General features: G+C 44.5%; 4 protein-coding genes and 1 long non-coding RNA gene across 7 annotated transcripts in view; 2 read left to right on the top strand and 3 right to left on the bottom strand.

The window, feature by feature from the left end:
- Positions 1 to 1890: 1890 nt before the first annotated feature.
- LOC6589430 (BTB/POZ domain-containing protein 9) lies at positions 1891 to 5871 on the bottom strand. Of its 2 annotated transcripts, none has more exons than XM_026988397.1 (6): positions 5201 to 5871; positions 4894 to 5056; positions 4671 to 4812; positions 3058 to 3191; positions 2330 to 3000; positions 1891 to 2266 (listed from the first exon to the last, which is right to left on the bottom strand). In XM_026988397.1, exons 1-6 carry the CDS (start codon positions 5323 to 5325, stop codon positions 1975 to 1977), a joined length of 1527 nt encoding a protein of 508 aa, XP_026844198.1. In that variant the 5' UTR covers positions 5326 to 5871; the 3' UTR covers positions 1891 to 1974. The 2 variants fall into 2 exon arrangements, with proteins under 2 accessions (XP_026844198.1, XP_002015007.1); XM_002014971.2 differs by having other exon boundaries at positions 4671 to 4833; positions 5201 to 5870.
- On the bottom strand, positions 3280 to 3750 carry LOC113565670 (probable small nuclear ribonucleoprotein E). The gene has a single exon (XM_026988398.1). It carries the CDS (start codon positions 3703 to 3705, stop codon positions 3421 to 3423), a length of 285 nt encoding a protein of 94 aa, XP_026844199.1. The 5' UTR covers positions 3706 to 3750; the 3' UTR covers positions 3280 to 3420.
- Positions 4049 to 4526, top strand: LOC6589431 (mitochondrial import inner membrane translocase subunit Tim13). Its single transcript, XM_002014972.2, has 2 exons — positions 4049 to 4245; positions 4318 to 4526. Exons 1-2 carry the CDS (start codon positions 4090 to 4092, stop codon positions 4414 to 4416), a joined length of 255 nt encoding a protein of 84 aa, XP_002015008.2. The 5' UTR covers positions 4049 to 4089; the 3' UTR covers positions 4417 to 4526.
- Positions 5872 to 6634: 763 nt separating the features above from the next.
- LOC113565801 lies at positions 6635 to 7171 on the top strand. The gene is made up of 2 exons (XR_003408801.1): positions 6635 to 6792; positions 6853 to 7171. It is a non-coding gene; the product is annotated as an uncharacterized LOC113565801 (long non-coding RNA).
- Positions 7172 to 14035: 6864 nt separating this feature from the next.
- The window catches only part of LOC6589429 (putative mediator of RNA polymerase II transcription subunit 12), a 111196-nt gene continuing 97898 nt past the window's right edge, over positions 14036 to 27333 (bottom strand). For both annotated transcript variants that reach the window (XM_026988547.1, XM_002014970.2), the window contains exons 2-4: positions 16407 to 17724; positions 14770 to 15798; positions 14036 to 14619 (exon numbers count right to left, since the gene is read on the bottom strand). In XM_026988547.1, the coding sequence (XP_026844348.1) occupies positions 14108 to 14619; positions 14770 to 15798; positions 16407 to 17724 (2859 nt within the window). In that variant the 3' untranslated portion in view covers positions 14036 to 14107. The remainder of the gene's footprint in view (positions 14620 to 14769; positions 15799 to 16406; positions 17725 to 27333) is intronic.

Genomic DNA, 27333 nt, shown 5'->3' on the forward strand with positions numbered 1-27333 from the left:
GGTTGGGGGTTGGGTTTGGCCAGCTGCCACCGCTTGAGTGTTGGCCAAGAGCCATAACCATGGCCATGGCTAATAGCAGGCAGGCCTTTGTTCTATGGGGGCTGGCTGTTGCTGACCAAGCCCAAAACAAATATGCCACATTTTCATAAGAGCCAGGGATGGAAATGAGTTGTGGCTTGAAAATTGAACTGAATTATTCATACTATTCCTACCATATCCTATTATTCTCCTAACTCTCTACTGAAAAAAGAGCAGAGCTATGCTCTACAGATTCATAGGGGAATACTCTTATTTCTTTTGCATAGAATTGCAAGTTGCCAAGAATTAAATCTGAATCGGTTCCAAATAGATTGAAGACTTAAGCCTATATAGATGATATTTATGGTATTCAATGATATTCAATGTTAAAGGAATGTTTAACCAACTTGGTTTCCTCGGAGATCAACAAATATTTCCCCAATGAGAGTGCTTAGAGGAAGCCAATGATTCATTTAGACCCGACTTGTACTTCCTGCCCGTCCCTAGACACTCCACTCGCATGTTGCATATGCAATATGAACCGATTTCATAAGACCAGAACAAGTTTACACTCTGCTCCGACCCGATCCGACCAACCAACAGCCACCACCACCAACAACTTTAAGCATTAGTTTTATTTATTTTCTGCCTTTCCCTTTTTCATGCGACACAGACATTGAAACTTCTTGGTTGGATTTAGTTGCCGCAGAGCATATCGAATCCATGGCTCCGAAACCGAACCGAAATATCCACTCGACAATCAAATAATTTGACAAGATATCGAAATGAATCGAGAAACTCAAAATGACATTCCTTCTAGCGCCCTGGCCAGGGATTGGATTGGATTGGATTGAGGCAGGGACTGGACTGGACTGGACTGGATCGCCTCGGGCCTTTTGTCGTCGTCTGTCAAAAGTAAAACAATTTGTAGACCTTATCGAATGGTGGCTCTCAAGCGTTTGGCCTTAAGTCGTTAACAAAATTTTAACTGCCAATCTTTTGTGCAGCCACAATAAAATAAAAAACGACACAAACATCAAGTGTTTGTTGCTGCCTGCCTGCCCGCTGTCATTGTGGAGGGGTTCTCTCGTACCCCAAAATCTCCAAATCTTTGGCTCGAGACGAATGACAAAAACGTGGGGGAGGGGCCCTCGGAGCCACAATACGCGACTCTGGCCCCAAAGCCAATTGATCGATTCGATCAGCATAAAAAAGCTTTAATTAGAACCAATTTAGAGCGTGGACCAATTTATCAGAAGCATTTTTGAAAAGTAGTTGAGAACCAGTCGAGAGCAACTTCACAGCGCCATGTACAGGCCCCAGTCCACAGCAGAGTGTCTATCGTTAGATTTCATTATAATATTATTGTTATAGCTGAAAACTAAACTCAAACTGAAACACAGAAATAGCCAACAGAAATCGCCTTTTACGCATTCGTTTTCCTTTGTCAATTGTCTGGCGGTTGGCGGCTGCTGGCACCGTTCGAGAGGTGTGGTGTGGAATGGACCCCAACCCCGGGACCAGGTTCAAGTGCAAATGGCATTCAACATGCGGTACACATACACATATATCTGTAACAATATAAAGTACTCGGAGCACTATAGAGAGTTGAAAGGAAACTATAGTTTCGAGTTCGATCCGATCCGCACTCTGGCTTTACATACAAGTCGCAAAACGAGTTAATTAATTTGGTTCTTGCCGCCAAAAAAAGACAATAATTTTCTTTATATAACAATTCATTAATTACCTTTCGATTTCTGGTTTTTTACCTTGGGCAGAGTCATGAACCCGACAACACCTCACCTCACACCTAATGCCATTAGCTGTAGCTGGAGCTGAAGCCGTGTGGCGGATCTGGGATTACAATGTTCGTTTAAGTGTGTTCGAGGAAATAGGTTTTATTGCCAGCATAGCTGATGCAACTACAAGTTTTGTGTGTGTGCTTTCGTTCCCTACCTAGTATCTATCGTACTTTGCCTTTGAGGGCACACCTGGTGCCTGGCCATTGCTCGACATGTTCTGGCTCTGGCTGTGACTGTGGCTGGGTCCGCTGCTTGGACCACTTCCTGGCGAGGCCAAGGTGTACACCTCGTAGTCGCTGATGGTGAAGTTGTAGTCCCCGAAGAGAGTGAGGTGGGCGGCACTGGGGCCGTCGTAGGAATGCGGAAGATTTGAGTACGAGTCCATGTTGGCATTGCAGTTGCTGGAGATGAGCAGATCGGCACCAGCTCCAAAAATGGGTCCACAACTGAAACAAAAACACATTATAATATTAGAATGTGTGTGTTTTAGAGTGTTTCGATCCACTCACTCGGGATGATAGCAGATGGCATAGGGTTTCTTCAAAATATCAAATTTCGTCGGCTGTTCGCCATTCGAAGGATTCAGCAGAAAGAGAAAGGCCCGCTCCGAGTGCACATAGCCACCCTTGCGACTTGTTTTGGCCCAGGCGACGTCGGTGAAGCCGCCGCTAATCTCTCCATGTGACCCTAAACCAATGACCATGCAGGGGGCGACTCCGTCGCAGTACCGATGAAAGGCACTGGAGTCATAGCCGTGGGAGGAGGCACGATAGACCAGACGCCAGGATTGTTTGGGCACCCCATACCATCCATTGAGGATGCCCTGCAGCGGCAGTTTGTCGTTGCGCAGGATTTGCGAACCGGGGAACATGTTGACGGCAACAGTGAGGCGGGGCTGCAGCCGCTTGTCGTTCTCCATCATTTTGTTGGCATGCAGGGCGGCATAGCGATAGCGTTCTAGGGACAGTTCCATGGGCACGGCGCCGGTGGGCTCTACTTCCTCGGCAAAGACTTGGCTGTCTATCAGCAGCAGACGCACATGACCCATAACCCCACTCAAGTGCTGGCAGACACGTGCACGCTCCTCCTCAGTCCAATGGGCGGTGGGTTGGGTAACGCCAGCCTGGTACTTGGCCCAGGCCAAAACGCAGCGCCAAACTTCCTCCTCCTCCAAGCAGAACTAAGCAAGGAAAGGTTATTTTATTGATAATGTATATGTTTATATTTGATGCCATACATAGTCGGAGGAGATGATTTTGATGATGGCGTCCTTGGTGAGCGTTAGGAAAGCATTTGTCTTGACGCACTCCCCGGCATTCTCCCCTATGTAGATGATGCACCGCTCCATAAAAGATGCCGCACACTTGGCACCTGCAAGAAAACCAACAAAAGATTACTCCAAAATCAAGTTAAAGCCCTTTACCTGGAGGCAGCTCTGCTCCAATTGAAAAGTCTCAAGTTTACAGAAAGTTCTCCATTTATTTAGTTTTCATTCGTTTTGAGGTTTCGGCTTTACAGGTATAATTAGCTTATATTTACGACGTGCATCCTAGCGGGAAAGTACATAGGTGGACGCGTGGCCGGGTGCCATCCACCGCCACTAATCCTTGGACGGACTGACGTTCTGTATCAGCGTGATATTGTCCCCCTTCAGCATGATGCGGCCCAGACTCTTGCGCTGGCGCGTCTTAACGTACACCTCTTCGGCGTCGTCCAGCACCAGGTTCATGTACTCGTCGAAGCCCACAATGTGGCCCTCGATGCGCAGCGAAATGTTTTCGTACAACCAGACTTGCACGCGCGAGCGGTTCTGCAGGTAACGGAAGATCAGGTTGATGGGCTGCACCATCACCTTCTGCACCTTGGGATTGCTTTTGAAGGACATTTTGGCGACTTTAAAGCGTTTTTTAATTAAAATGGAAAAATTTTCGCTTTTTTGCCGGCGTCTTGTTCAGCAGTGTGGCCGTGGTTTTATCGTTAAAATATACCGTCCGACCCTCAGAAATATACCAAGATATACCGCCTTATGTTAAAAATATACCATAATATACTGCACTGAGAAGTGGAAAATTTGCGCCTAACAGCACGCTTACGGCTGTAATGTTATGTTATTGCACTGAGAAGTGGAAAATTTGCGCCTAACAGCACCTAATTCTGCGAAACACAGCAGGCTTACAGACATACAAAATTCAGAGACATATCGACAATCCCCGTCACAATAAGCAACCAGACAAGTTCAACTTATTTTATAAATCTTAAATTTTAAAAAATGGCTATGGCTAATGTAAACAAGGGCGAGATCATGGATCAGGTGAAACAACAGATTGCCGTAGCTAATGCCCAGGAGTTGCTCACGCAAATGACGCAAAAGTGCTTCAAGAAGTGTGTCGGCAAGCCCGGCTCCTCGTTGGATTCCTCTGAACAGGCAAGACTTTCATAAATTATGCATAGGAATGTGAACTTTAATTGTGGTTGTTCCCCAACTTTATTTAATTAGAAATGCATATCCATGTGCATGGACCGGTTTATGGACTCGTGGAACCTCATCTCGCGTGCGTACGGCCAGAGATTACAGCGCGAGCAACAGAAATACTAGACAAACAGTGTAGCCTGCATTTGTAGCCGATCGGGACTATTACGTCAGCTACCTATTGATTAGTTGTAACATTCACGTTTTAATGCAATAAACAAAAAACATGCATTACATGTGTGTTACGTGATTTGATGGCACAACGTGCGACAGATAGACGTTGGCGCTTAAAGTGCACGTTTTGTGCTGTTATTGGTAACTTTTCACTGAATTCCGCGGGATTCTTGAAATTCTATGAAGTAATGATTGCGCTTGTTTACCTGCTTTTTCGTGAATATCCATTGCTGCGGTCAAGAAGGTGCAGGCGTTGTCCACCGAGAGTGTGGATATTACATGATCCTCGCAAGCGGTGCGCAGCTCTACGACGCCCATGTCTTGGGCCATCATCATCATTTGAAAGACCTGCGAATCTTGGAGAACCAACTGGATAGGAGATATACGTCTATACTTGAGATTATAGTGCTATAATGTATCTGCTATTACCTTCGCTGTGTAGACATACAGGATAAACTGCCGGAATAAGTCGGGATTAACGTGTGGCAGACGAATAGTTGTGGGCGTGGAGGCGCCAGGAGCAGCTGGCGACACGGTGCAACCGGGAATGCGGCACACCTCGCCGCGCTTGGCCGTCTTGAAGCTCTTGCAACTGCAATCAATGAATGAAAATCGCAAAAAGTCAATTAATTGCCTGATGGAATACCCCTTTTTCCCCTTCCCACAACACGTTGCATGCCAGCACGCACCTTGTAAAGTGCCTCAAAAGGTAATCATCAAATCGTCAACCACTCACCGGGCCATCAGCATCAGCCTGTGGGCATAGATGCGCTCATCTCGACCGCAAATGAAAACCAGATCGGCGCTATCCTGGTCCTCCGAGAGGCGCTGCAAGTCGTCAATTAGCTGTGGCAGGCTCATAATTGTCTTTGAAAATATATTTTCTCAGTGAATTCTAATCCAACAATGTTTAATCACGTGTTCCCATTTCCCCTTTCGGATTTTTTGTTTGTTTTTTGCCAATTATTTGTTTATGTTTTCACTTGCGTTGCTATTCCACGCTTTCAGACTCTCTTCAAGACTCTTTATGTTGTATTGTTGGCCAACAAGAGAGCCTCAGAACCGGTTACTGCCTGAAAATTCTTTCTAAACAAAGCCAAAATTGCTCTACGAAGAACAAGAGTCGAGAAAACTATTGGTCTTTACATTTGTAGGGTTTATTTAAGTTTTATAAAACCACTTCAGTGTTATTTTGATATTAACATTAATTATTTAAACACTTTTTTATCACATTCCATAGAGAATCGCCACTGATTTGAGCGCTTCGCGTTGTTCTCGCACTGGCGTTGTAAAAGAGATGGAATCCAGCGAAAGAGCAACCTGTCGATCGAACCCTCCTTCATCACCTGAGCAGGTAAACGGAATTGAATCTGTTTTGTTATGCTATTCTCTTACCCTCCTTTCGACTTATGAGAAAACATCACAATTTTTTTGTGTATTGTTATTTTTATTATGGAACAGCGAAAAACTCCAGAATCGAACCTACTATTTCTGATAGATCTCCTAATGATTTCTTGGAATATTGATTTGTTTAAGATTTTTAAAACTTAACTTTTCATGGTAAATCTTTATTAGGTAGGGTCACTTCCATATGTATATAGGCCCTCTATTGGCAAGTGACTGAAGCAAAGGGGAAAGAGTAATACCAGAAACTGACGCTGGACAATTTCAGCGCCACTAACATTTAAATTTTGATGAAAATTTATGAAGTATCTTTTGGGCTTAGATTTCTTTAAGTACTATGGCATACTTTAAGGCTGAGAATTTGATAAAGACTCCATTAAGGATTAAATCCATACATCGATTATCGCCGATTTCATCTCCGATCTACGAGTGCGTTTTTTGAGCGTAAGATATGAATACAGTCCTAACCATACATTTTATAGTTGTGCCAGTTTATACACAGAATATGTCGCAAACGAACCTTCGGCTCCGTATCCAGCGCTGCTCTGGTGATTTTCCAACTTTAAGTGTTGTGTTGCCGGATCGATACCGCATCCACGATCGGGTGCATCGCGCCAGATGTAGCTGTACATAAACTATTTACCACTTTTTACGACGGCCGTCTATTATTCCTTTACTTTACTTAACTCTTTCTTTCATTTTAGCAGGTCGCCCCATGCGGTGGACAGGAATAACTCTGGATAGACTGTGGCAGCCACTGATGCCTCAGCTGTGTCGCTGAATCGACAATGTGGGGCTCCGTCCGCTGCAGTAGGGACCAGTGATCAACGGCGGAGCTGTTGGTTCACGTCCACGGGAAATAATTTCAGCCACCGACCATTCATACCCCGCCGAATCAAAAGCTGGGCTTCAGCTTTGAGACACGTACATAAGTGAATTAGTATATAATTGTGTATATATTTAAAAATATATCTTCCTTCACAGAGGATGTACCGTACTCTTTGCCACAAACCGAGTCTTATCGGTCCCCCCCGCCAGACATAGTCCTATCCAAGCCAGACAGAAACGTATGCGAACCTAACAAGCCATTGTCATCCTTCGACTTGGCCATCGACAACAAGGACTTTGACTATGGTAACCAAGGAAGGATCAACGCGGGCTACTAGAGTCTATATAAATCTCACTGTTGTTAGGTTTAAGGATATATGCGTACATTCATTAAGATAGTGGATACACATGTTTTCCAATTGTTAATTTATTTATACTAAGCTAAGTTTTGATGAATAAACCTATTTAAAAATCAGTCTTATAAAGAATCGGGGAAATATGAATGGCTGGGGTTTTTTAAGTCCTTACCAAAGGATTAAGGATATTTTTCCAACTACAGGAACCGAGATATAGCGTGCAGAAAGAACCAGTTTTCTAATGATGTGAAAATCTAAATATTCGCAAGGCTATATCTCAGCTAAATAGGGCCAGATCGGCGAAGGACCAACTCTCCCAGGATCGTGGGGATCCAGCCTGTCGAACGGCATCAAAATCTCGACTACGAAAATGAGGCCGATTTTTGGCAAATTTAATGATGTAACCATCATGATTTTTGGCGAAAATCGTGATGGCTTGGATGTCCTTTTTTCTGGTGCCAATCGGTTGGCAGGACTCTCCCGGTCACGAAATGACATGCCACGCCACGATCGGCCGCCGTGAAACTGAGATATAGCGTGCAGAAAAAAACCAGTATTTGACTGGTGTGAAAATCCAAATATTCGTAAGGCTATATCTCAGCTAACTAGAGCCAGATCGGCGAAGGACCAACTCTCCCAGGATCGTGGGGATCCAGCCTGTCGAACGGCATCAAAATCTCGACTACGAAACTGAGGCCGATTTTTGGCAAATTTAATGATGGTTACATCATGATTTTTGGCGAAAATCGTGATGGCTTGGATGTCCTTTTTTCTGGTGCCAATCGGTTGGCAGGACTCTCCCGGTCACGAAATGACATGCCACGCCACGATCGGCCGCCGTGAAACTGAGATATAGCGTGCAGAAAAAAACCAGTATTTGACTGGTGTGAAAATCCAAATATTCGTAAGGCTATATCTCAGCTAACTAGAGCCAGATCGGCGAAGGACCAACTCTCCCAGGATCGTGGGGATCCAGCCTGTCGAACGGCATCAAAATCTCGACTATGAAAATGAGGCCGATTTTTGGCAAATTTAATGATGGTTACATCATGATTTTTGGCGAAAATCGTGATGGCTTGGATGTCCTTTTTTCTGGTGCCAATCGGTTGGCAGGACTCTCCCGGTCACGAAATGACATGCCACGCCACGATCGGCCCCCGTGAAACCGAGATATAGCTTAAAGAAAAAAAAACCAGTATTTGACTGGTGTGAAAATCCAAATATTCGAAAGGCTATATCTCAGCTAAATAGGGCCAGATCGGCGAAGGACCAACTCTCCCAGGATCGTGGGGATCCAGCCTGTCGAACGGCATCAAAATCTCGACTACGAAAATGAGGCCGATTTTTGGCAAATTTAATGATGTAACCATCATGATTTTTGGCGAAAATCGTGATGGCTTGGATGTCCTTTTTTCTGGTGCCAATCGGTTGGCAGGACTCTCCCGGTCACGAAATGACATGCCACGCCACGATCGGCCGCCGTGAAACTGAGATATAGCGTGCAGAAAAAAACCAGTATTTGACTGGTGTGAAAATCCAAATATTCGTAAGGCTATATCTCAGCTAACTAGAGCCAGATCGGCGAAGGACCAACTCTCCCAGGATCGTGGGGATCCAGCCTGTCGAACGGCATCAAAATCTCGACTACGAAACTGAGGCCGATTTTTGGCAAATTTAATGATGGTTACATCATGATTTTTGGCGAAAATCGTGATGGCTTGGATGTCCTTTTTTCTGGTGCCAATCGGTTGGCAGGACTCTCCCGGTCACGAAATGACATGCCACGCCTCGATCGGACGCCGTGAAACCGAGATATAGCTTAAAGAAAAAAAACCAGTATTTGACTGGTGAGAAAATCCAAATATTCGTAAGGCTATATCTCAGCTAAATAGGGCCAGATCGGCGAAGGACCAACTCTCCCAAGATCGTGGGGATCCAGCCTGTCGAACGGCATCAAAATCTCGACTACGAAAATGAGGCCGATTTTTGGCAAATTTAATGATGGTTACATCATGATTTTTGGCGAAAATCGTGATGGCTTGGATGTCCTTTTTTCTGGTGCCAATCGGTTGGCAGGACTCTCCCGGTCACGAAATGACATGCCACGCCACGATCGGCCGCCGTGAAACTGAGATATAGCGTGCAGAAAAAAACCAGTATTTGACTGGTGTGAAAATCCAAATATTCGTAAGGCTATATCTCAGCTAACTAGAGCCAGATCGGCGAAGGACCAACTCTCCCAGGATCGTGGGGATCCAGCCTGTCGAACGGCATCAAAATCTCGACTACGAAACTGAGGCCGATTTTTGGCAAATTTAATGATGGTTACATCATGATTTTTGGCGAAAATCGTGATGGCTTGGATGTCCTTTTTTCTGGTGCCAATCGGTTGGCAGGACTCTCCCGGTCACGAAATGACATGCCACGCCTCGATCGGACGCCGTGAAACCGAGATATAGCTTAAAGAAAAAAAAACCAGTATTTGACAGGTGTGAAAATCCAAATATTCGAAAGGCTATATCTCAGCTAAATAGGGCCAGATCGGCGAAGGACCAACTCTCCCAGGATCGTGGGGATCCAGCCTGTCGAACGGCATCAAAATCTCGACTACGAAACTGAGGCCGATTTTTGGCAAATTTAATGATGGTTACATCATGATTTTTGGCGAAAATCGTGATGGCTTGGATGTCCTTTTTTCTGGTGCCAATCGGTTGGCAGGACTCTCCCGGTCACGAAATGACATGCCACGCCTCGATCGGACGCCGTGAAACCGAGATATAGCTTAAAGAAAAAAAAACCAGTATTTGACAGGTGTGAAAATCCAAATATTCGAAAGGCTATATCTCAGCTAAATAGGGCCAGATCGGCGAAGGACCAACTCTCCCAGGATCGTGGGGATCCAGCCTGTCGAACGGCATCAAAATCTCGACTACGAAACTGAGGCCGATTTTTGGCAAATTTAATGATGGTTACATCATGATTTTTGGCGAAAATCGTGATGGCTTGGATGTCCTTTTTTCTGGTGCCAATCGGTTGGCAGGACTCTCCCGGTCACGAAATGACATGCCACGCCTCGATCGGACGCCGTGAAACCGAGATATAGCGTGCAGAAAAAAACCAGTATTTGACAGGTGTGAAAATCCAAATATTCGAAAGGCTATATCTCAGCTAACTAGAGCCAGATCGGCGAAGGACCAACTCTCCCAGGATCGTGGGGATCCAGCCTGTCGAACGGCAACAAAATCTCGACTACGAAACTGAGGCCGATTTTTGGCAAATTTAATGATGGTTACATCATGATTTTTGGCGAAAATCGTGATGGCTTGGATGTCCTTTTTTCTGGTGCCAATCGGTTGGCAGGACTCTCCCGGTTACGAAATGACATGCCACGCCCCGATCGGCAGCCGTGAAGCCGAGATATATCTAATCCAGATAGTTCGTTTTCGACATGTTTTGTGCATAAAGTGGCATTGCTATATACTCTTCGATAGTATTGTAAGAAAAATTAATGTATTCTATGTCGATACTAATCTACGACTTTCAACCATTTGTAGGATTCCATGATTGTTTTCTGCACTGCCCATCTGCCAGAAAATAAAATTCGCAAAGGAATAGTAATATTTTGCATAATTTATCTTTTTTTATTTGATGTTCTTTTGTTTTCTTTACATATGTAATAATCTGTTTGTTTTCTGTGTGTTAAAGTGTTCATGTGTGTGTGTGTTTTTTGTTTATTTGTTTCTGCACTACTTAATATGAAACGTTGAAGTCAAATGTTGTTTCGTTATTTTTAAACTGTTTAATTTGATTAAACTTGATTTTGCCTTTTTGTGGTGTGCAATTTTTTGTTTCGTGTTGCGGCTTCTGTTCTTCCTTCCCTCCAAAATTCTCACTACATTTTCTATCGTTTATTTGCTCCACAATTTGTACATTTTATTTCTGCATTTCTGCATTCTTCAGAATCTTCGTCTTTGGGACATACATATAATAATCATTGTATATCCACTATATGTTGTGTGTTTGACAAGACGCGGATTTGTTGCTGCTGCATTTTTTAATATAAACTTATGCCATTATTTTGTGTTTTATCTTTTTTGTTTTAACAATATCAAGTCATTTCATCATAAAGCAGGGCAAAGATTTTATTTTTGTTGGGCATCGCGCTATCTTTTATGTTTTTTTGTTTTAAATACATATATGTATAATGTGTCGTCGTATATAAACACTCGGGTTATGTAAAATTTGTCAATATATTTTACTCATTTAATTTAATTATAAAAATGATTGTTTGTTTTGTTTTGTTTTGTTTTGTCTTTGGGTTGTTAGCAAAAATGATACAAAAAATCCTGTTTGTTGGGTTTTGCTCATCGCTTCATTTCATTTCATCTTTTGTTTTGTTCTCAACTATTTTCATCGTTTTGTAAAAATTTGGCCATAAATACGAAATTTGCTGAAAACCGTTTTGACGCTTTTGATTAACCATTTTATCCTCCATTCCATTCTATTCTGCTCTATAACTTATGAAATTTGTTTCTGTTTATTATCGTTTCTGGTTCTGGTTCTGTAATGTTTTTTTACTTGGGGCAAAAATGAAACACAAAATTGGAAAAGAAATAATTTACAATAATTTGTATATATTTTTTTGTCGATTTTTATTTTAATTTTATTTTTTGCATAGCAATTGTAATTTGATGTTTTTTTTTGTTTTTGTTTTGTAGCATATAATTTATATAACTTTTTTCTTTATTTTTTAAGTATGCATAACAGTTTTTGTTTTTCGTTTTTGTTGCTTAATTCCTCACAATTTAAATCGTTATTTATAAATGTAAGTTTTATGCGTTAAATGTTTCGTTTTTTGTTCTTGTTTAAATTTATACAATTTTACACAATTTTTTAGCTTAAATTCTATACAAATTTTGGTTTGCATTTGTTTTGTTAAATATTTGTTGTTGCTTTCTTTGTAATGTTTTATGTTTTTTAAATTTAGAAATAGAACGAAATGTTTTCTTTTAGAAAGTTCAAACACACACAGGCATAAATAATTTATGAAATATGTTTTTTTTTTAGTTTTTTATAACAAAAGTTTATAGATTTTTGAAATCTCTGCGCTTTTTTCGCTTGGCTCTTGGCTTGGGTTCGGGTTTTGGGGTTTTGTTTCGTTTGTTTTCCAGTTGGTTATCATCATCCAGAAGAATATCTCTATAGTACATCATATCTATAGTATGTGTTTCTCACAAAGTGTTTGTGTTGGCAACTAAAATCCATCATCATATCATCCATTCATCGAAAGAAAATCATATATACAAAAAAAAAAGAGTCGAATAGAAATAGAAGTGGAGAAAGGGCCTTAGAATCTAGTTAGCAAATGGTATTACGATCTAGGAAACTAAATGCCTACAGAGCAAAGCTACAGCTTACAATCGGAGATGAACAGAACAAGAGACTATATATGTAGTTTAAAGATCTACTCGTACTCGTACTTTTCGATTTATAACTAGAAGCTACAATAAATATTAATCTTTATGTGTATGCGTATGTGGTTTTGTATATTCCATTGAATCGAATAATCCTGCACTTCTCGTCTCTCATCTCATCTGATCCGATCTATCATTATCAGATATCATAAGTAGATAATTATTCATATTTTGTATGGTATAAAGTTTAACGCGGCATAACTTCATAGTTTCGTATTTATAAAATATGATTTTTTTTTGTATTTGTTTTGTTAAGAATTATATAAGAATTATTTAGCATTTCTTTTACTTTTTTTCTTTTGTGGTGGGTTCATTTTTTGTGTAATTCTTCTCTCCATATCTCTCTATCTCTTTGTCGCTGTCTGTTAAACTTAAAGTTAGGATTAAACTAAATTTAATTAAAAATGGTGTCCAGAGTATGGTATATCATTCCACTTATAAGAACCAGCTGCCTTCTGTCTGTCTGTTTTTTGTTTGTTTTGTTGTCTGAAAAGTTTTTGTTTTTCCTAAATTTTGTCTTCGAAGCCTCGCTTTGAATATCATATCTTTTTGTGTTCTTTTTCTCGTTTTAAATGTCTTGCAGAGCTTAAGAAATTATACAAATTAAAACCTAAATTAAGTTTAAAAAGTAAAAGTATATATGGTAAAAAACACACGCATAAATTGGTCTCAATTTCTTGTTGGTTTTTGTTTTTTCTCCACTTTTTTTTTACGTTTTGTTGAACAATATACACAAAATTATTTTTGTTTTTAAAGCTTTGGTTTCAATCATAATTTCTGCAAGCAAAGTCAAGAGAATACCGAAATACCTTTAGAGGGAAGCCTAATGAATTTTTTGTTTTTTTTTTTTTTTTTTTTGAGATCAAATCAAGCTATGTAAAAGCGTACAAAATTATTGAACATTTAGAATCGAAAAAGTGTTTTAATTGTTGGAACTGCTGTTAGACGATACGCTTCCTACTGAAGCAATTCCCTGTGGTTACATTTTGTCATGCATATGTCAAAGCAATACAATATTCTTACCAATTCTTACAGTGACTGATTGATACTTCTTTATCATAATACTTCATATTTGTCATCTCTATTCTATAATTCACTTGAAGGGGGTGGCGAATGTCCTTCGTTTGTGTAAATTTATGGAACATTTGTACAGTGAATCAGCGTATTTCTATCCAGATATTTTTCAAAAAAGCGTATCGTTCAACAGCAGCTTAAGGTCCTCTTTATACTATAGAGTCCACTCCACACAGATCCCAAGATCGTACGCTAAAAACTCTATAGTCTAAACAAAACTTAAAGGAAACAAATGAAAAGTGAGTTGGAGTTTCCAAAATGTTTTCCCTGCTTTCCAAAATGTCATCTGTAGATGCCACCAAGTGGGTTGGCAATGTGCGTCTTGGCTTTGAGCTTGAATTTGGTTGTGGACTCGTTTTTCCCATAGCAGAACTTATGCCTCAAAAAAAGGGCGGGGAATCTTAAAGATAGATTTTACTGTGTGTGTGTGTGATCCTTTGAGAGGAAGCTATGCGCTATATCCTTTGATGGAGTGGAGGGGCTCTGAGGATGGAAGGATGGGGTTCCCTAGGCTATTTCCTTTTTGATTTGTATCTCGCAGTTCTTTGTGGTGGCAGCGGTGCTTCCAACAAGAGCTGTGATAATGGGTAGTGCTCCCAGGGATGGAGGCGTCTGCTTCTTGCTCGCCTTGGTGGCCATCGGCGGTGGATGTGGATGAACTGGGGCAGGTGCTGAGGCAGGTGCTGTCGCTGGGAGGAGGATGGTGGTGGTTTGAGGCGCTGACTCATCTTCCTCTGAGGCAGAGGTCGATCCAGATCCCGTTCCTTTGCTGAAGCATCGCTTGCGTTGTCTTTGCTGCTGCTGCTGGCGCTGTTGCAATGGCATTTCATCGTCCGAGGAGTCCTCATCATCCTGTGGCCGATCCTCTACGGTCTCATCCTTGTGGTTGTTATTCATCTTGGCCAAGGCATGGCAGGCCGACATTTGGGCCTTCTTCATCGAGGACTCGTCGCTGCTGTTGCTGCTATCGAACAACTGTCCCGCAGTTGCCGCTGAATCAGGGCTAATGGGCGTGGTGGCTGTGAAAAACAAAAAAACAGAAGATTGGATGTTGCCGAAACCCTGGATTAAAGGATGGAGGATGTGTGGAGATATAAGCTAAAATCTGCGATCCCAGATTGGACCTATCTGAAAGCAAACTAGCCTTAACGTCATAATCTAGAGCTCACCTAAGCATTCTGTGGTGCGCGGAGACTCTATGCCGCAGTTTATATGCCTCTCCTGCGTTTGTGGCGTGGTGGCGGCTGTGGGCGGCGTGCCACTGCTATGCGGCGCCTGCAAATCCTCCTCGGGATCTTCATCGTCATCCTCGTCCTCCATATCCTCGTCGTCGCTGGAAGCGGATTGACTGGGAGCAGGACTCTTGGCACTGCCATTCATCTTGTTGGTCTCTCCATTCAACTGGGCTGGCACTTCTTCTGGTTGCATTTTTGCTCTTTTGGTGGCAGGTTCCTCCGAATCGGCCTCCGCCTCCTCTTCGGGCTCTGCTCCGCAGCAATTCAGGGGCGTGGGACTCCTTCGGAGGCCATTGGCTTGCGGTTTCATCAGCTGCTGCTGCTGTTCTTGTTGGTTATTGTTGTTGGCCCGATCCTCCTCTAGATCCTCGTCGTCCTCGCCTTCGCCTTCGCCATCGCCATGGCCATCGCCTCTGCCTTCGTCCACCTGCTCGTCCAGCAGCTGGGTCTGCTGCTTGAATGGCACCACTCGCCTCAGCTCCACCTTGCAGTCCATATCCTCGAGCTGACTGCGATGCCGCTGCAACTGCTCCGTCAGATCGGCTATGTGGGCATCCTGCTTGTGCAACAGATCGCTCAGCTGCATATTATTGTAGCGGAGCTGTTGGTTTTCGTGCAGAAGCTTCTGGAGCAACTGCAGCACCCTCTCCCGATCCCTGGGACGTGTCTCTCGCAGGTACTCGACGGCCTGCTCCCAGGGCGGCAGCATGGCACTGCTATCAGGCTCGCCATTGAGACTGTCATCGTCCGTGTCCGTCGAGAGCTCGAATTCGCTGCCCAAATGGGGCTTCCCATTCTGCAGATGGACTCCTCCTGCCTGTTGCTGCTGCTGTATCGAATGGTGCAACGCCTGCTGCTGTTGCTGCTGCTTGGTGGCCTGCTGGTGCGGAGAGCTTACCACATTCGAGGAGTGGGTACTCAGGTTCAGGCCCGCACTGGAAGACTGTGTGGGGGAGGAGCCACCTATAATAATATTGGATATATTTGATATTTAGTCGTTGGAAACAAAGGAGCAGATTAGTAATCTTCAGAGTAATATGCTATTTGCCCTGACATGAGTTACCTATCGAGTTATTATTGAATTAATGAGCTTAGAAGCTGTTTCCAGCAAAAAAAACCTTTTACGCTCAAACATTTTATCTGAGATCTGCTAGTTTTTGTTGTTACTAGGCCGAACAGGATTCGGCACCATAGCACTTCTTTTTGCTACCACTAAACCCCTATGCTTCTGAGTTTTGCCTAAAAACTCAATCAGGCAGGCTCCGGTTTTCTTATTCTTTTGCGTTTGCAGACAAAACGTTCCGTTTTCGTTTTTAGGTGTTCCCGCTTTCGAAAATGTTCGTCATCGATATGTTTCATTTTGTTATGTGCTGTTAAACGCAAAATTTAGTGCTGTTAAGCGCACAATTTAGTGCTGAGCCTCTGTAAAGTTTAACATCCGAAGTATAGGCTGCTTGCACGAAAAGTAAATCGAAAAGATTTGGCGAAAGTGAAAGCCGGAGCCTGTCTGAATAACTCAATGACTCAATTCTAGTGTAGTAGGAATCGAAATAAGTAATAAATAGTCATACCGATTACAGCGCCAGCCTTGTAGTAGGACTGCGCCCCAGCCATGTGGTGTGGTCCCAGGGCAGGATAGTGGTGGCTGTGATGGAGATTGTGATGTGGTAGAGGTGGTGGCGGGTCCGCTGGCTGGCTCATCAGGTTCTTGTTGATCCTGATTCGACTTGGTTCGTTGTGGCTTCCGTTGCTTCCGTTGGTGGATGAAGTTCCATTCAATATGGAAATGGAACTAGAGCTGGGCAACAGTTTCGCATGCTGATTGACGGTGGCAATGATGTGCTGCTGCTGCTGATGCTGCTGCTGCTGTTGGTGCGGATTCTGTTGCTGCTGGGGATGTGGGTGTGGATGCTGCTGCTGCTGCTGTGGCTGCTTCAGTGGCACGGGCGATGTGGAGGAGGTAATCTCATTGCTGCCGGCGGAAAACTCCTCCGGACTGCGTGGCAAGGGCACATGTCTGGTGGCTGGGGTTGGATGTGGTGCGGGTGCTGCTGCTAGTGCTGGCGGGGGCTTGGGGGAGTTGCTGCCACTGGAGGAGGCAAGTGGTGGCTCCACCACATCCACAGTTTCTCCTGCTGGCGGTGTCGTGGGCGTGGGCGTGGGTGTGTTGTCGTCTCTCTCCTGCTTGATGTGCAGATGCAGCTCCTTCTCCCGCACCCTCTGGCGCTCCATTTCACGATCCAATCTCTCGCGCTCCCTCTCCCTCTCCCTGTCTCTGTCCTTGTCCCGCTCCTTGGAGAGTATTGTTTTGCGCGGCGCCAACGCCACATTCGGCTGGTATGTTCGCTCCGCGTACCGCTTGTCCGTGCTCCGGACAACGCGCTCGGGATTCTGCAGCTCCGGCGGCTCCTGGCAGGTGTACGGCAGGGAGGAGAGGGTCGCATTGTAGGCGTGCAGGAAGGCCTTCTGGGTGGTGGGTCCCCATGGCCGAAATGCCGACGTCGAGTTCATCGGCTGGTGGGGATGTGGCGGCTGATGCGGATGTGGGTGCGGTGGCGGTGGCTGCGGCTGCCCCACCAATACTCCCCTCTGGTGTGGATGCTGCTGCTGCTGCTGCTGTTGCTGGTGGTGCTGTTGCTCTCGCTCCCGCTGCTGCTGCTGTTGCACGCAGTGGGCGTACATGATCTGGTAATGGTACGCATCCAAGGCGGGCGCTCCAGCAACCTTCAGTAGCTTCTTTCCTGGAATGTCCAACTGTGGATGCCCTTTGAGGGACACCTGATGATGGGCGGCCACTAGAGGCACAACCACCGGTGCACCCACCAAGCCATGTGGCGCCCCCAAGCCAAGAGGCCCCAACAGCGACGCATCATCCATGAGCATTTCCGCCTGCAAAGAAACGGAGAAGGAGAAGAGGGAAGAGGGAAGCGTTAGTGATGTTACAAAATTGATCGGCCATAAAAATAGAAAGAAGCTGGCTCTGAAAACCAGTAGCCATCATTAATTTGAATTGCGGGCCCCAGACCCCAAACCCCAAACCCCAGACCTCCAGACCGTCCGCGATGGCTAATTATAAGCAAACGAACCGCACCGATCCTCGCCAGACTTTGCCCCCCTCCCCCAACAACAGGGAAGAGAGGAACGACGACGACGCACCCCGGGGCTATGGCGCCAATTGTCATTGAGACTGGAACTTGGACGTGGACTTCGACTGGCTGGCGGTACGTCTCCTTGTGCCTCTGCTCATTTTGCATTATCATCATGGAGTTCCATGAAGTTCCATGGAGGAGGGAAAGCCGGTTATTCCTTGCGTGTTTGTGTACCTGTTAAAATGATTGGCACCGCGTCCAATTATGGACAAGGAAACCCGAACGAACCTCAGACGCGCAGCCATAAAGTGATTTTTGAATGGAGGCGGCGCCATTATCCATTACCCCATTGCCCGCGTCATCGCCTTACCCCCAATACCCCCTCCACCATCCTCTTTTTGACCATGGACATGGACATGGCCATGGACTTGTGGCTACCAGAAGGTGTCACTGCGGCAGTTAAGCAAATGGCCAAAGCAAACGACGGGCGATGATCGCAAACATGTCTGCGGGATTTGCACCCGACAGCAGTCGGAGGAATGCGTCGACTCCCCACTCCTCGTCTCCGACCAGAAGGAGGGACAGTGCTGAATGATGATGATGGGGAGCCGAGCTTAGCCCCAAATCGTGTCAACAGCAGCTCAAAGTTGCCTCTCATTACAATAATCATGGGTTCTTCAGCAATACCACAGTGGAATTTTACAGTGAACGGTCGGTCGGTCTTTTGGCGGCGGAGATGGATAGAATTATGTAGTTGCCAGATGGGTTTTATAGAAGTTATAGATTCAATGTAGTCACATGTTTACATGGATGATCCTTTGCCAACCTGCATTCTTAGACAATCTCAAGATCTAAAAAATCCTTCCTTTGGCAAAGATTTGACCCAAGTCACTTTATTTTTGAGTGAAAAAATATGAAGAATACACGAAAACTATGGATGTTTCTCTCTCTAGTAATACATAGTTCCTCTTTGGGCAAATCTACATACATGTAGAACATGTTCTTGGACAAGCGACACAAAGCTGAAGCAGTATGGACTGAGGGGCACTGCCGTATGTCGCGTGTAACGCGAGTGTGATCTAATCTACAATATTGTTGCATTCCATAAGCAACTTCTTGTCTGTGGTAATCATTTAATGGTATAAACGCTCTGGGAGGTGCCACCAAGGGAGCCCCACAGAGAGCGGGAAGTGAAGATTTTTGTTGGCTCGTTTCCGCTTGTTCGCCACAAAGTATGCAACATAAATTTAACCATCGACAAGAACCACAAAACATACAAAACACACAAAGCACTCTTTCTTTTGTTTTTTTGCTTTTTTTTTGGTTTAATGCTTCTCTAAAACGGCAGAAATTCCTTCGGGCCATAACACCGGACTTGGTCAGCGCGCGCATTGGGTAAACAAGTTGGCCCCAAAACGCTGCTGGCTAACAGCAGGAAAAGACCCAAAAAAAAAAACGGTCGAGAGAGAAAAAAGAGTAATGCTCCGAGGATAGAGAGAGAGATTAAGCAGCGCAGACAAGCCGCAAGCCAACTGGCGACGCGACGCGACAATAGCAAAAACAAGCAAAATATACATATAAAAAAATACTACTACTAAAACTTAAACTAGCAAACAAAATAAAAAAAAAAAAAAACAAAACAAAAACCAAGTAGATATAGACGCTGCGATAAGAAAACTGGAAGCCAGACACATGCACCACCGCTTGGTGGAGTGGATTGGAGTGGAGCGGAGCGGAGTGGAGTGGTGCCTCGTATTCCTCTACATGGCCGAGGCACACAAATGAACCATTAAACAGCAAAATCATAAAAATCAAGAGCCATAAAGAAGTCGTCGAAGGAGCGCCAGCCTCGCGACTCGGAGTCCACCACAAAACGCAGCAGGAGATGGCCCCGAGTCGTCGCCAGTTGCCAGTTGCCAGTTAGCTGCATGCTGCTGCCTGCTGCCTGCTGCAACTATGAGAGTCCGCTTCCAAGAGTCGCTTTAACTGTAAGCAGATGGCAGCCAGCGATAGATGACGAGCCAGTGCAGCAGTGCACCAGAGGAACAGGAGGAGGAGCTGCCTCCAGCTTCGCGAGTCTCGAGTCTCTCCATGCTGGCGCACGCGTCGTCGCTGACGGTGCAATGACAAATTGCACTATTGGACGCGGCGGAGGAGGGGGCTGCAACAGAAGAGCACGAGGAGGAATCGGGGGCTCGAGTGGAGGATCTAGAGTAGTGGCGGGGCCTGCCTCTGGGATCACACAAGTGCGGGTGCAAGACGCTCGGTACAGCGGGCTCGGCTGTGGGGGCTACATATCGACGAGGCTAGTGCTTAAGTCCAAGGTCTTTTGCCATAATTCAGCGGCAAAGATGATGTGCGCAGTCTCCAAGGGGAGGGGCGGTGCAGCGTCGGTGGCAGATTGAAAGAAAAATGAGAGATCAATGCCGGATCAAAAGCGAAAAGTGAATACCCTTTTCCCCTGAAGAAATCATACAAAAGTTCTAAAAACCGACTATCATTAATGATTCATCAATAAAGAATTAAAGTTCTGGAGAAATTCCTAATCCTTGATAATGATTCACAGATCTCCTTTTTGTGCAATACCCTTTAGATGTTAGGGTATCTCTCAAAAATAATTGCACCCAAGTGACGGTTGCCGCTGCTGTTGCATCGTCTGTTTGCTGCTGCTGCTGCAAAAGAGGGGAGAAGCCACAGCCACAGCCGCAGCCATGGCAGCGACATGACTCTGCTGGACGATAAGATCATGGCAAATATTGACGACGACCGAGACGGACATGGACATGGAGATGGCGATGCCGATGGCCGATGACGATGGAGACGGCAACGGCGTTGACAATGAAGTCCGACAGAGTCATGTATGGGTGCAACAGCAACTGCATCAGCAACAACAAAAACAACATGCAACACAGCGGCAACTACTTGCGCCCCATTGATTTAGACTGGCAATTATGCAGCCAAAGATCGTCGGAGTCGTCCTGCTGCTGCTGCCGCTGCTGCCACTGCCACTGCTGCTGCTGCATGTTCGGCAATTGATGAGGATGTGGCTGCGGCAGTGGCACTGGCACTGGCGTCCATGTGGAAATGGAGCAGCGACCCATATGCAACTTACGGCGAATGAACACCGACATCGTCGTCGTCGTCGTCGACGATGCTGTCAGCTTCATCTGCATTTCTTGGCGTCATCTTGTTGTACCCTTCAAAAGAGGGTATGTTTAATTTCCGCTGCTGTTTGGCTAATAGCATCTCTGAAGCAATAAGGCATATATTTTGTCTTGATCAGAATCAATAGATGTGGCTATAAAGCCATGTTTAAGAAAGTATTTGCTAAATTTTCAAGAAAGTTGCACCAGAAATATTATTATCCATTGCATCTTAAAGGGTATTAAAAGATGCGACTCCTTCCAGCGAGCCTTCAGTATTTTTTGTTGTACTTTTAGTTGTTGCCGTTGTCTGTGTCTGGCGCGGGCCGTAAACTTGTTTGCCCCACCGAATCCGTATCGACATTGCACTCCCGTTGCCCCCTTCAGAGCCCCCTTCAGTCACCCGCAAGTCGGCGACATTTTACAATTTTCAATTCGTGTTGTTGTCTGCGCGCGAGAGAGAGAGGAGCGGCAAAGACAGCGCCAAAAACAGCAACAAAATAAGACCCAACCAAGTCTCGGGAAAAAAACAGAGCCAACTATTGTCAAGAGCCTCGAAGCATGACCATGACATACCTAGGCATCTCTTGGCCAAGTCTCTTGGCCGGGACGCGGCACTCCGCTGCTCCTAAAGCAGTACTGCTGCAGCTCCCAGCACTTTGGCAGCAATGCAGTCAGACAGTCGGAAAGACAGTCGGAGACGGCGGATTATTTGAAAGAGTTGCTCAACTTTTTGTTGTTTTGATCTTGTTTTTTGTTTTTCCTTGAATTAAAGCGCATTTCGAGTTGGTTCTCTAAACCTTTTGGACAGCAGTAATACCTTGTACTTGAAGGGTGCTTATGGTAGGTATCGTATTGATTTAAAGTTTATCTCTTGGTAAAGGTATTTGCATAAACGTGGAACAGGAGGCGATTAAATAGAAACAGTAACAGGCAGACCAATTCGCTAACTGTCGAAGAAATCAAATAAAGAGTATTCATAGCAGTCGAGTCAAGCATCAAAATGTATGGCATTTGCTTAAATGAAAACAAAAACAAAAACAGATAATCTACGCAGCAAAGTAAGTAAGGTCCCGTTAATTATTTCATATGCTTCCGAGAGAGCAAAGCTCACACAAAGAGAGTGGATCGCGTCTGAAGCGGGAGTGCGAGATAGCGATAGAAGTAATTGAAGGGAAGCAAAGCTCACACAATCGCGAGAGACAGAGAGGGAGAACCATAAATTGCGACTCAATAAATATATACATACTTACATACAATATGTACATATGTATGTCCTATCGCTTAATCGCGTTGTATGCATTAACGCTCTCGAGACAAAATACAATCGAGAACGCAGCAGCATCTGGCGCTCTGTCTTTCTCACGCATTCATATTGCTTTTCATTGCTCTCTGAAAATATACACCTGATTTGGCATTTGACACACTCTCCTCCTTTCAGTGTTTTGCTTGCAGATGCAGACTCTTTCGTGCCTTTATGTACATCCATGTAAAGCCATTAAACTAATGACTAATTTAATTAAAGAGCATAACACCAGTAATCATCATCAGCATTTCGAGCGCAACGCAGAAGCGCAGAACTCAAAAACAGTAAAAATGAGAGAAAAAAACGCGAAGAAAATGCAAAAAGAAATAAAAATAAATATAAAAATAAATTGAAAAAAAATATGTGGGCATGAAAAAAAAGATGCATTTAGAAAAATATTTAAATCAACTTTAATGAAGTCGAAAACAAATTCCAACGCTAGTCCCCGCTCTAGTGAATTTTCAAACGCTTTTCTTTTGCATTTCTTTTTTTTCCCATAATTAATGAGGAAAAGGAACGGAATTCCGATTCGAAACAACTAAATGAAACTGAAACTGCGCGTAAAATAAATAATAAACCAAATGTCTTGTCTACTAAATCATGTTGGGGGTCGCTTCTCTAAGAGGGGAATTAGTGTTGCACGTTGCACGATGCTGAGAGCGACTCTTTGCTACAAGCTCTGGGGCAGGCACTACTCTGCAATTTCTCTGTCCAATTAGCGTGCGACGTTTTGAGTGATGGCCCAAAGTCAGACAATGCGCAGGCGCAACAGCAACAACAGCAGCCTCTAGAACGTATGTATGCCCCTCCAGATGGATGCTAATGTTATGCAGAAAGAGACAGATAGATAGACGATGAGGGGCACATGGGGGTACAACAAATTGCAACATTGCATTGCATTTTTATGACAGCTGCCGTGCAATATTTTTGAAATTTACGAGTGTGGCCACAGCCTTTGGCCCAGCTTCTGCTTCTGCTTTGAAGCTTCTGCTCCTCTAATCAAGCACTCCATTGTGGTGCTCCCCATAGCCATTCCTATCCCTCATGCCCCCTTTGTAGCGCAGATCCCCATCCCATTTCTCTTCTAGAGAATCAAATTTATTGTCATTAATCATGGGGACTGTTTGTAGTCGGGTTTTTGGCTTTGACTTTGACTTTGACCATGGTCTTGGTCTTGCTCTTGAGACACGGACAATTTGCTCAATGCTGCACATTGCCATTATCATCTGTGCCCCACTCCCAGGCCAGGCCAGGCCAGCCCCCGACTTGGAGCAGTGGACTCTCCCCTCTTATTGATCAGCAACATGTTGCCGCAACATGGCAATTAAGGCTGGCCACATTGGCCTGGCCTGCCACGGTCGGAACGGACGACTCTGTCCGAAAAGTCAGTTGGGCAGGAGCCGCCACCGCCTGCTTGGGGGCCATCATTGGGGCTGAAAATTTATTTCTTGCCAGCCAAGGCTTTATTGTCTGTGCCACCGCAGAGGAGGGAGGCAGTAGACCCAGGATGATGATGATGGGGTTGCCTTCATAGGATATGGGGTTTGTCGGGGAATAACATTTGCTAGAGTTCGATATTCGAAACCCTATTGAAACTTTTGGAAGTTTTGTTTGCTTCAATATGTCCAACTTAATCATATAATCCATTGAATACTTAGAGCCCACTATCTTTCTTAAAGTCTACCACCCTAAGTTAAGTTCTAAGATCATCTTCATGTGAAACGTTTTTATACCAATATTCTCTCCATTTTAATCATACATTTTTCTAAAAATTTGTTTCCATAAAGAGTATCCAAAATTCCACTTCTCTCTAGCCGCAATCGAATCTCTTGCCATTTTGGACTTCCCTCCGTTTCGTATATGGCAAGATAAATGTTGACTTTGTCAGGTTGCCCCAACTGCAACAGCAGCAGCAACAGCAGCAGCAGCAGCAGCAGATGGAGCTGCTTCATTATGGGTCATTTGTTTGCTGCATAATTGGCCCACAAAATTTATGATTTGTTTTTTGGGCAGCAAGAAAACTGTGAGAAAACGGTAAACCCATAACCATCCCCGCCCCCATACCCACCCCCTCCTGCTGCTCTGGGAAATCTCCTCTACCTGCCCCAATGATGTGTTGTTCTTGGGCTAATGAAAATCTCTCTCTTTTTGGGGGCCTGGCACCAAAATCAACATGAACATGATGTCCCTACCACGCCCCCAAATTCCCATCAAATGTCGCTTGTGTCGTGGGCGTGTCACTCGTCCAACCCCTTCTTCTCCCCCCATCTTTCTGTCTTTTTCTGGTGCATGTCATTTAAATTAAAAAGTTTAACCAAAGAAATTAGAGAAAAAACTTCTGCAGAAGAAACAGCCAGAACTTGTGGAGAATTTATCGCTCGCCTGCTTCTTGCCCCTCAAAGGCGTATACTGTGCCACGCCTCCCCCCCCACTAAGACAGGTCAAAACGTCAGTCAACGTATCAGGGGGTGTTGCAACAGAGAACAGCGGGGTTTTCCTTATATGCATATTTTCCAACCCAAAGAAAAATCCATAGAGAGGGAGAGAGAGAGAGAAGGAGGAGGTTAAATCCTGTCTTGACTTTTGACAAAGTCAAAACTTCAGTTGAAATATTTAACAGACACTCTAAATACAACTTTGACTGACAGTTAGAAAGGGGGAAATAGCAATAGGAATAGCAATAGAGAGGTAGAAGGAGATAGAGAGGTAGAAGCTTCTCAAACCTCGCTCTCTCTCTCCTGGCAATGTTTGTAAAACTGTCCGAACAACAAGATTTTCTGCGATTTTTGAAGGTGTTTTTGTGGCATTTAGTGGTCCATTGTTTTCTTGGCCAAAAAAAGCCTGCCACTTGACCTCTCCTCCTGTCTCTCCAGACAAAGTTTACTGTTAGAATCGAGGGAAAACTTTGCACAAAAATGCCATAAAGAAAATACCCAAACAGAGGAGAGAGAGAGATTTATGAAAATGTCTGTTTTCTTTTCGATTCGATTCGCTTCGCTTTGCTTCGATTTATTTATTGCCAACATTTCCATCTGACCAAAGATGGTCAACCCCATGGTATGGAGGAGACCCATGGATCCATGGAGAAGGAGTTGCCACTAAAACTTTATGACCGCCAGCTGATCTCTGCGGCTGCTCCGCTCCGCTCTAAGAACTGCTATGATGGCTCTCCTCTCTAAGATCCTCGGATGATGATGATGACAGCAATTGAACGATTCTCTGGCCAAATCATGCGGGGCTCCGATTCCTCTGTCCATTTATAAGGCGGCTTTAATTAGGAGGAGCAGGAGGAGCTGGAGGAGTAGGAGGAGCTGGAGGAGTAGGAGGAGCCGGAGGAGCAGAACCACAATCTCTCAACAAATTCTGTTTGGTTGAAAGCTGCGGGCAATCTGGGGGAGATTGTGTTGCCTCTTCGTTTTTGGGGCGTGGCATGGCTTTGGGTGTAATTTTTTGCTGTTGTTTGTTGTTTGAGCTTGTCGCCAGCTTCAACTGGAATTTCGTTTTATGGTCTCGGAGATGTGAGAAATGTCATTGAACCGAGTGGAGTTTTGTCGCAGAACAGAACAAAAACCCTCCAGCGGCATCATCAGAACCAACCATCAGAAGGCAGCCACACACACAGCAGTCGAGTAGTCGAAAGAGTGGGAACATTTGGGACGGAAATCTCCTCTACAAAAGGCAAATGCCAAAAAAAAAAAAAACATTAAAGAAAACAAAGAAAATGTTGTGGCAGTCACCAAACAAGAGCTGTTGGGGTTACGGTTTAAGGGGAAAGGGTGCATGCCACAAATGAGGGGTGATATGTGATAAGGTTAGCTGTAAGATCTGAGATACGATTGATAGGAGGGTGTCTTCAAAAGCCTTTGAAGGGCGAAACCTTTTGAAGAGTTTTCTTAGATGAAAAATTTAAGAAGAAAGTCGGAGATCTCTTGGAAGTTTCAACTCAAAATACTAAAAGCAACAAAGTCTGCCGAAAACTGCCTAAATATCATTAATTTTATTTCAATATAAAATAAATTATTCAGCCAGAACTTTCTTGTAGGTTTTATATGTAACTAAAAGAAGTATTTTATTAAATTTTATTCATTACAAAATATTTCCAAATCGCGGCTTTAGCTCCCCCACTCGCGGTACCTTCTACAGCCTCCTCTGTTTAGAAGTTTCGAAGTTTCTTTATATCTAAAGTTGTATACAGAAATTCGTTTCATATTCGTACTACCCACATCTATGTACATTAAATTTTCTTCACCTCTTTGGAGGGCATATAATTTTCGTTGTGGCTGACTTCTTTTTGGGCTGTCAAGCCAGGCGAAAGTCAAGTTTAATTCATTATTAATATGCATATATATATATGTGTATTTATGTACATAAAAGCAGAGAAAAGGCCAGGCCAGGCCAGAGCATTGTCCCAACGCCCGAAAGTATGCAATGCAATTAATATGAGGCCCCCAAGCAGGACGCAACAGAGGACAGACGACAGGGGACACATCAGAGAGCAAACACAACAATGGAGAAGAAAGGCTAAAGAGGGAGGAGAACTCTTAGGAAATCGCATTTCTTTCATTCACTTTTTGTTGCGCCCAGAACAATCCCCTAGGTATAGGCCCAACTTCCACTCCCCCCATTTGCCGTCCCCCCTTTTTCGCTTCTGTGGTCTTTCGGTCTTAGGCTTACCCTTGAACCGGTTCATGTTCGAGCACTCCACAAATATCCTTGCCTGCACATGCAGCACCCTCCAGGATATACCCTCCCGTGGGGGCACCCCAACAATTGGAAACTTTTCCTTTCCCCGTTTAGAATTTTTGTTGTCTAATTAAATTTTTGCTGCTGCTGGGGCATGCAGCCGCAGCAGCAGTTGCATACAGCATTTAAACATCAACTCAAGCGGCAGCAGGCCTCTGGCCTCCGGCTCCTGGATCCTGGCCCCCACATCCTTGGGGAACAACAATCCGTTGAGCAC

The sequence above is a fragment of the Drosophila persimilis genome, unplaced genomic scaffold (assembly GCF_003286085.1).
Source record: "Drosophila persimilis strain 14011-0111.01,24,50 unplaced genomic scaffold, DperRS2 tig00000191-arrow-pilon, whole genome shotgun sequence".
Classification (NCBI taxonomy): Eukaryota; Metazoa; Arthropoda; class Insecta; order Diptera; family Drosophilidae; genus Drosophila; species Drosophila persimilis.

Excerpts from the sequence above, each read along its gene's own strand:
- LOC113565670 (XM_026988398.1), bottom strand. The coding sequence starts at position 3,705 with ATGTCCTTCAAAAGCAATCCCAAGGTGCAGAAGGTGATGGTGCAGCCC.
- LOC6589431 (XM_002014972.2), top strand. The coding sequence starts at position 4,090 with ATGGCTATGGCTAATGTAAACAAGGGCGAGATCATGGATCAGGTGAAA. Across the intron at positions 4,246-4,317 it reads CGTTGGATTCCTCTGAACAG|AAATGCATATCCATGTGCAT; the intron begins GCAAGACTTTCA and ends TTATTTAATTAG.
- LOC6589430 (XM_002014971.2), bottom strand. The coding sequence starts at position 5,325 with ATGAGCCTGCCACAGCTAATTGACGACTTGCAGCGCCTCTCGGAGGAC. Across the intron at positions 5,057-5,200 it reads AGGCTGATGCTGATGGCCCG|TTGCAAGAGCTTCAAGACGG; the intron begins GTGAGTGGTTGA and ends CATTGATTGCAG. Across the intron at positions 4,834-4,893 it reads TGTATGTCTACACAGCGAAG|TTGGTTCTCCAAGATTCGCA; the intron begins GTAATAGCAGAT and ends TCTCCTATCCAG.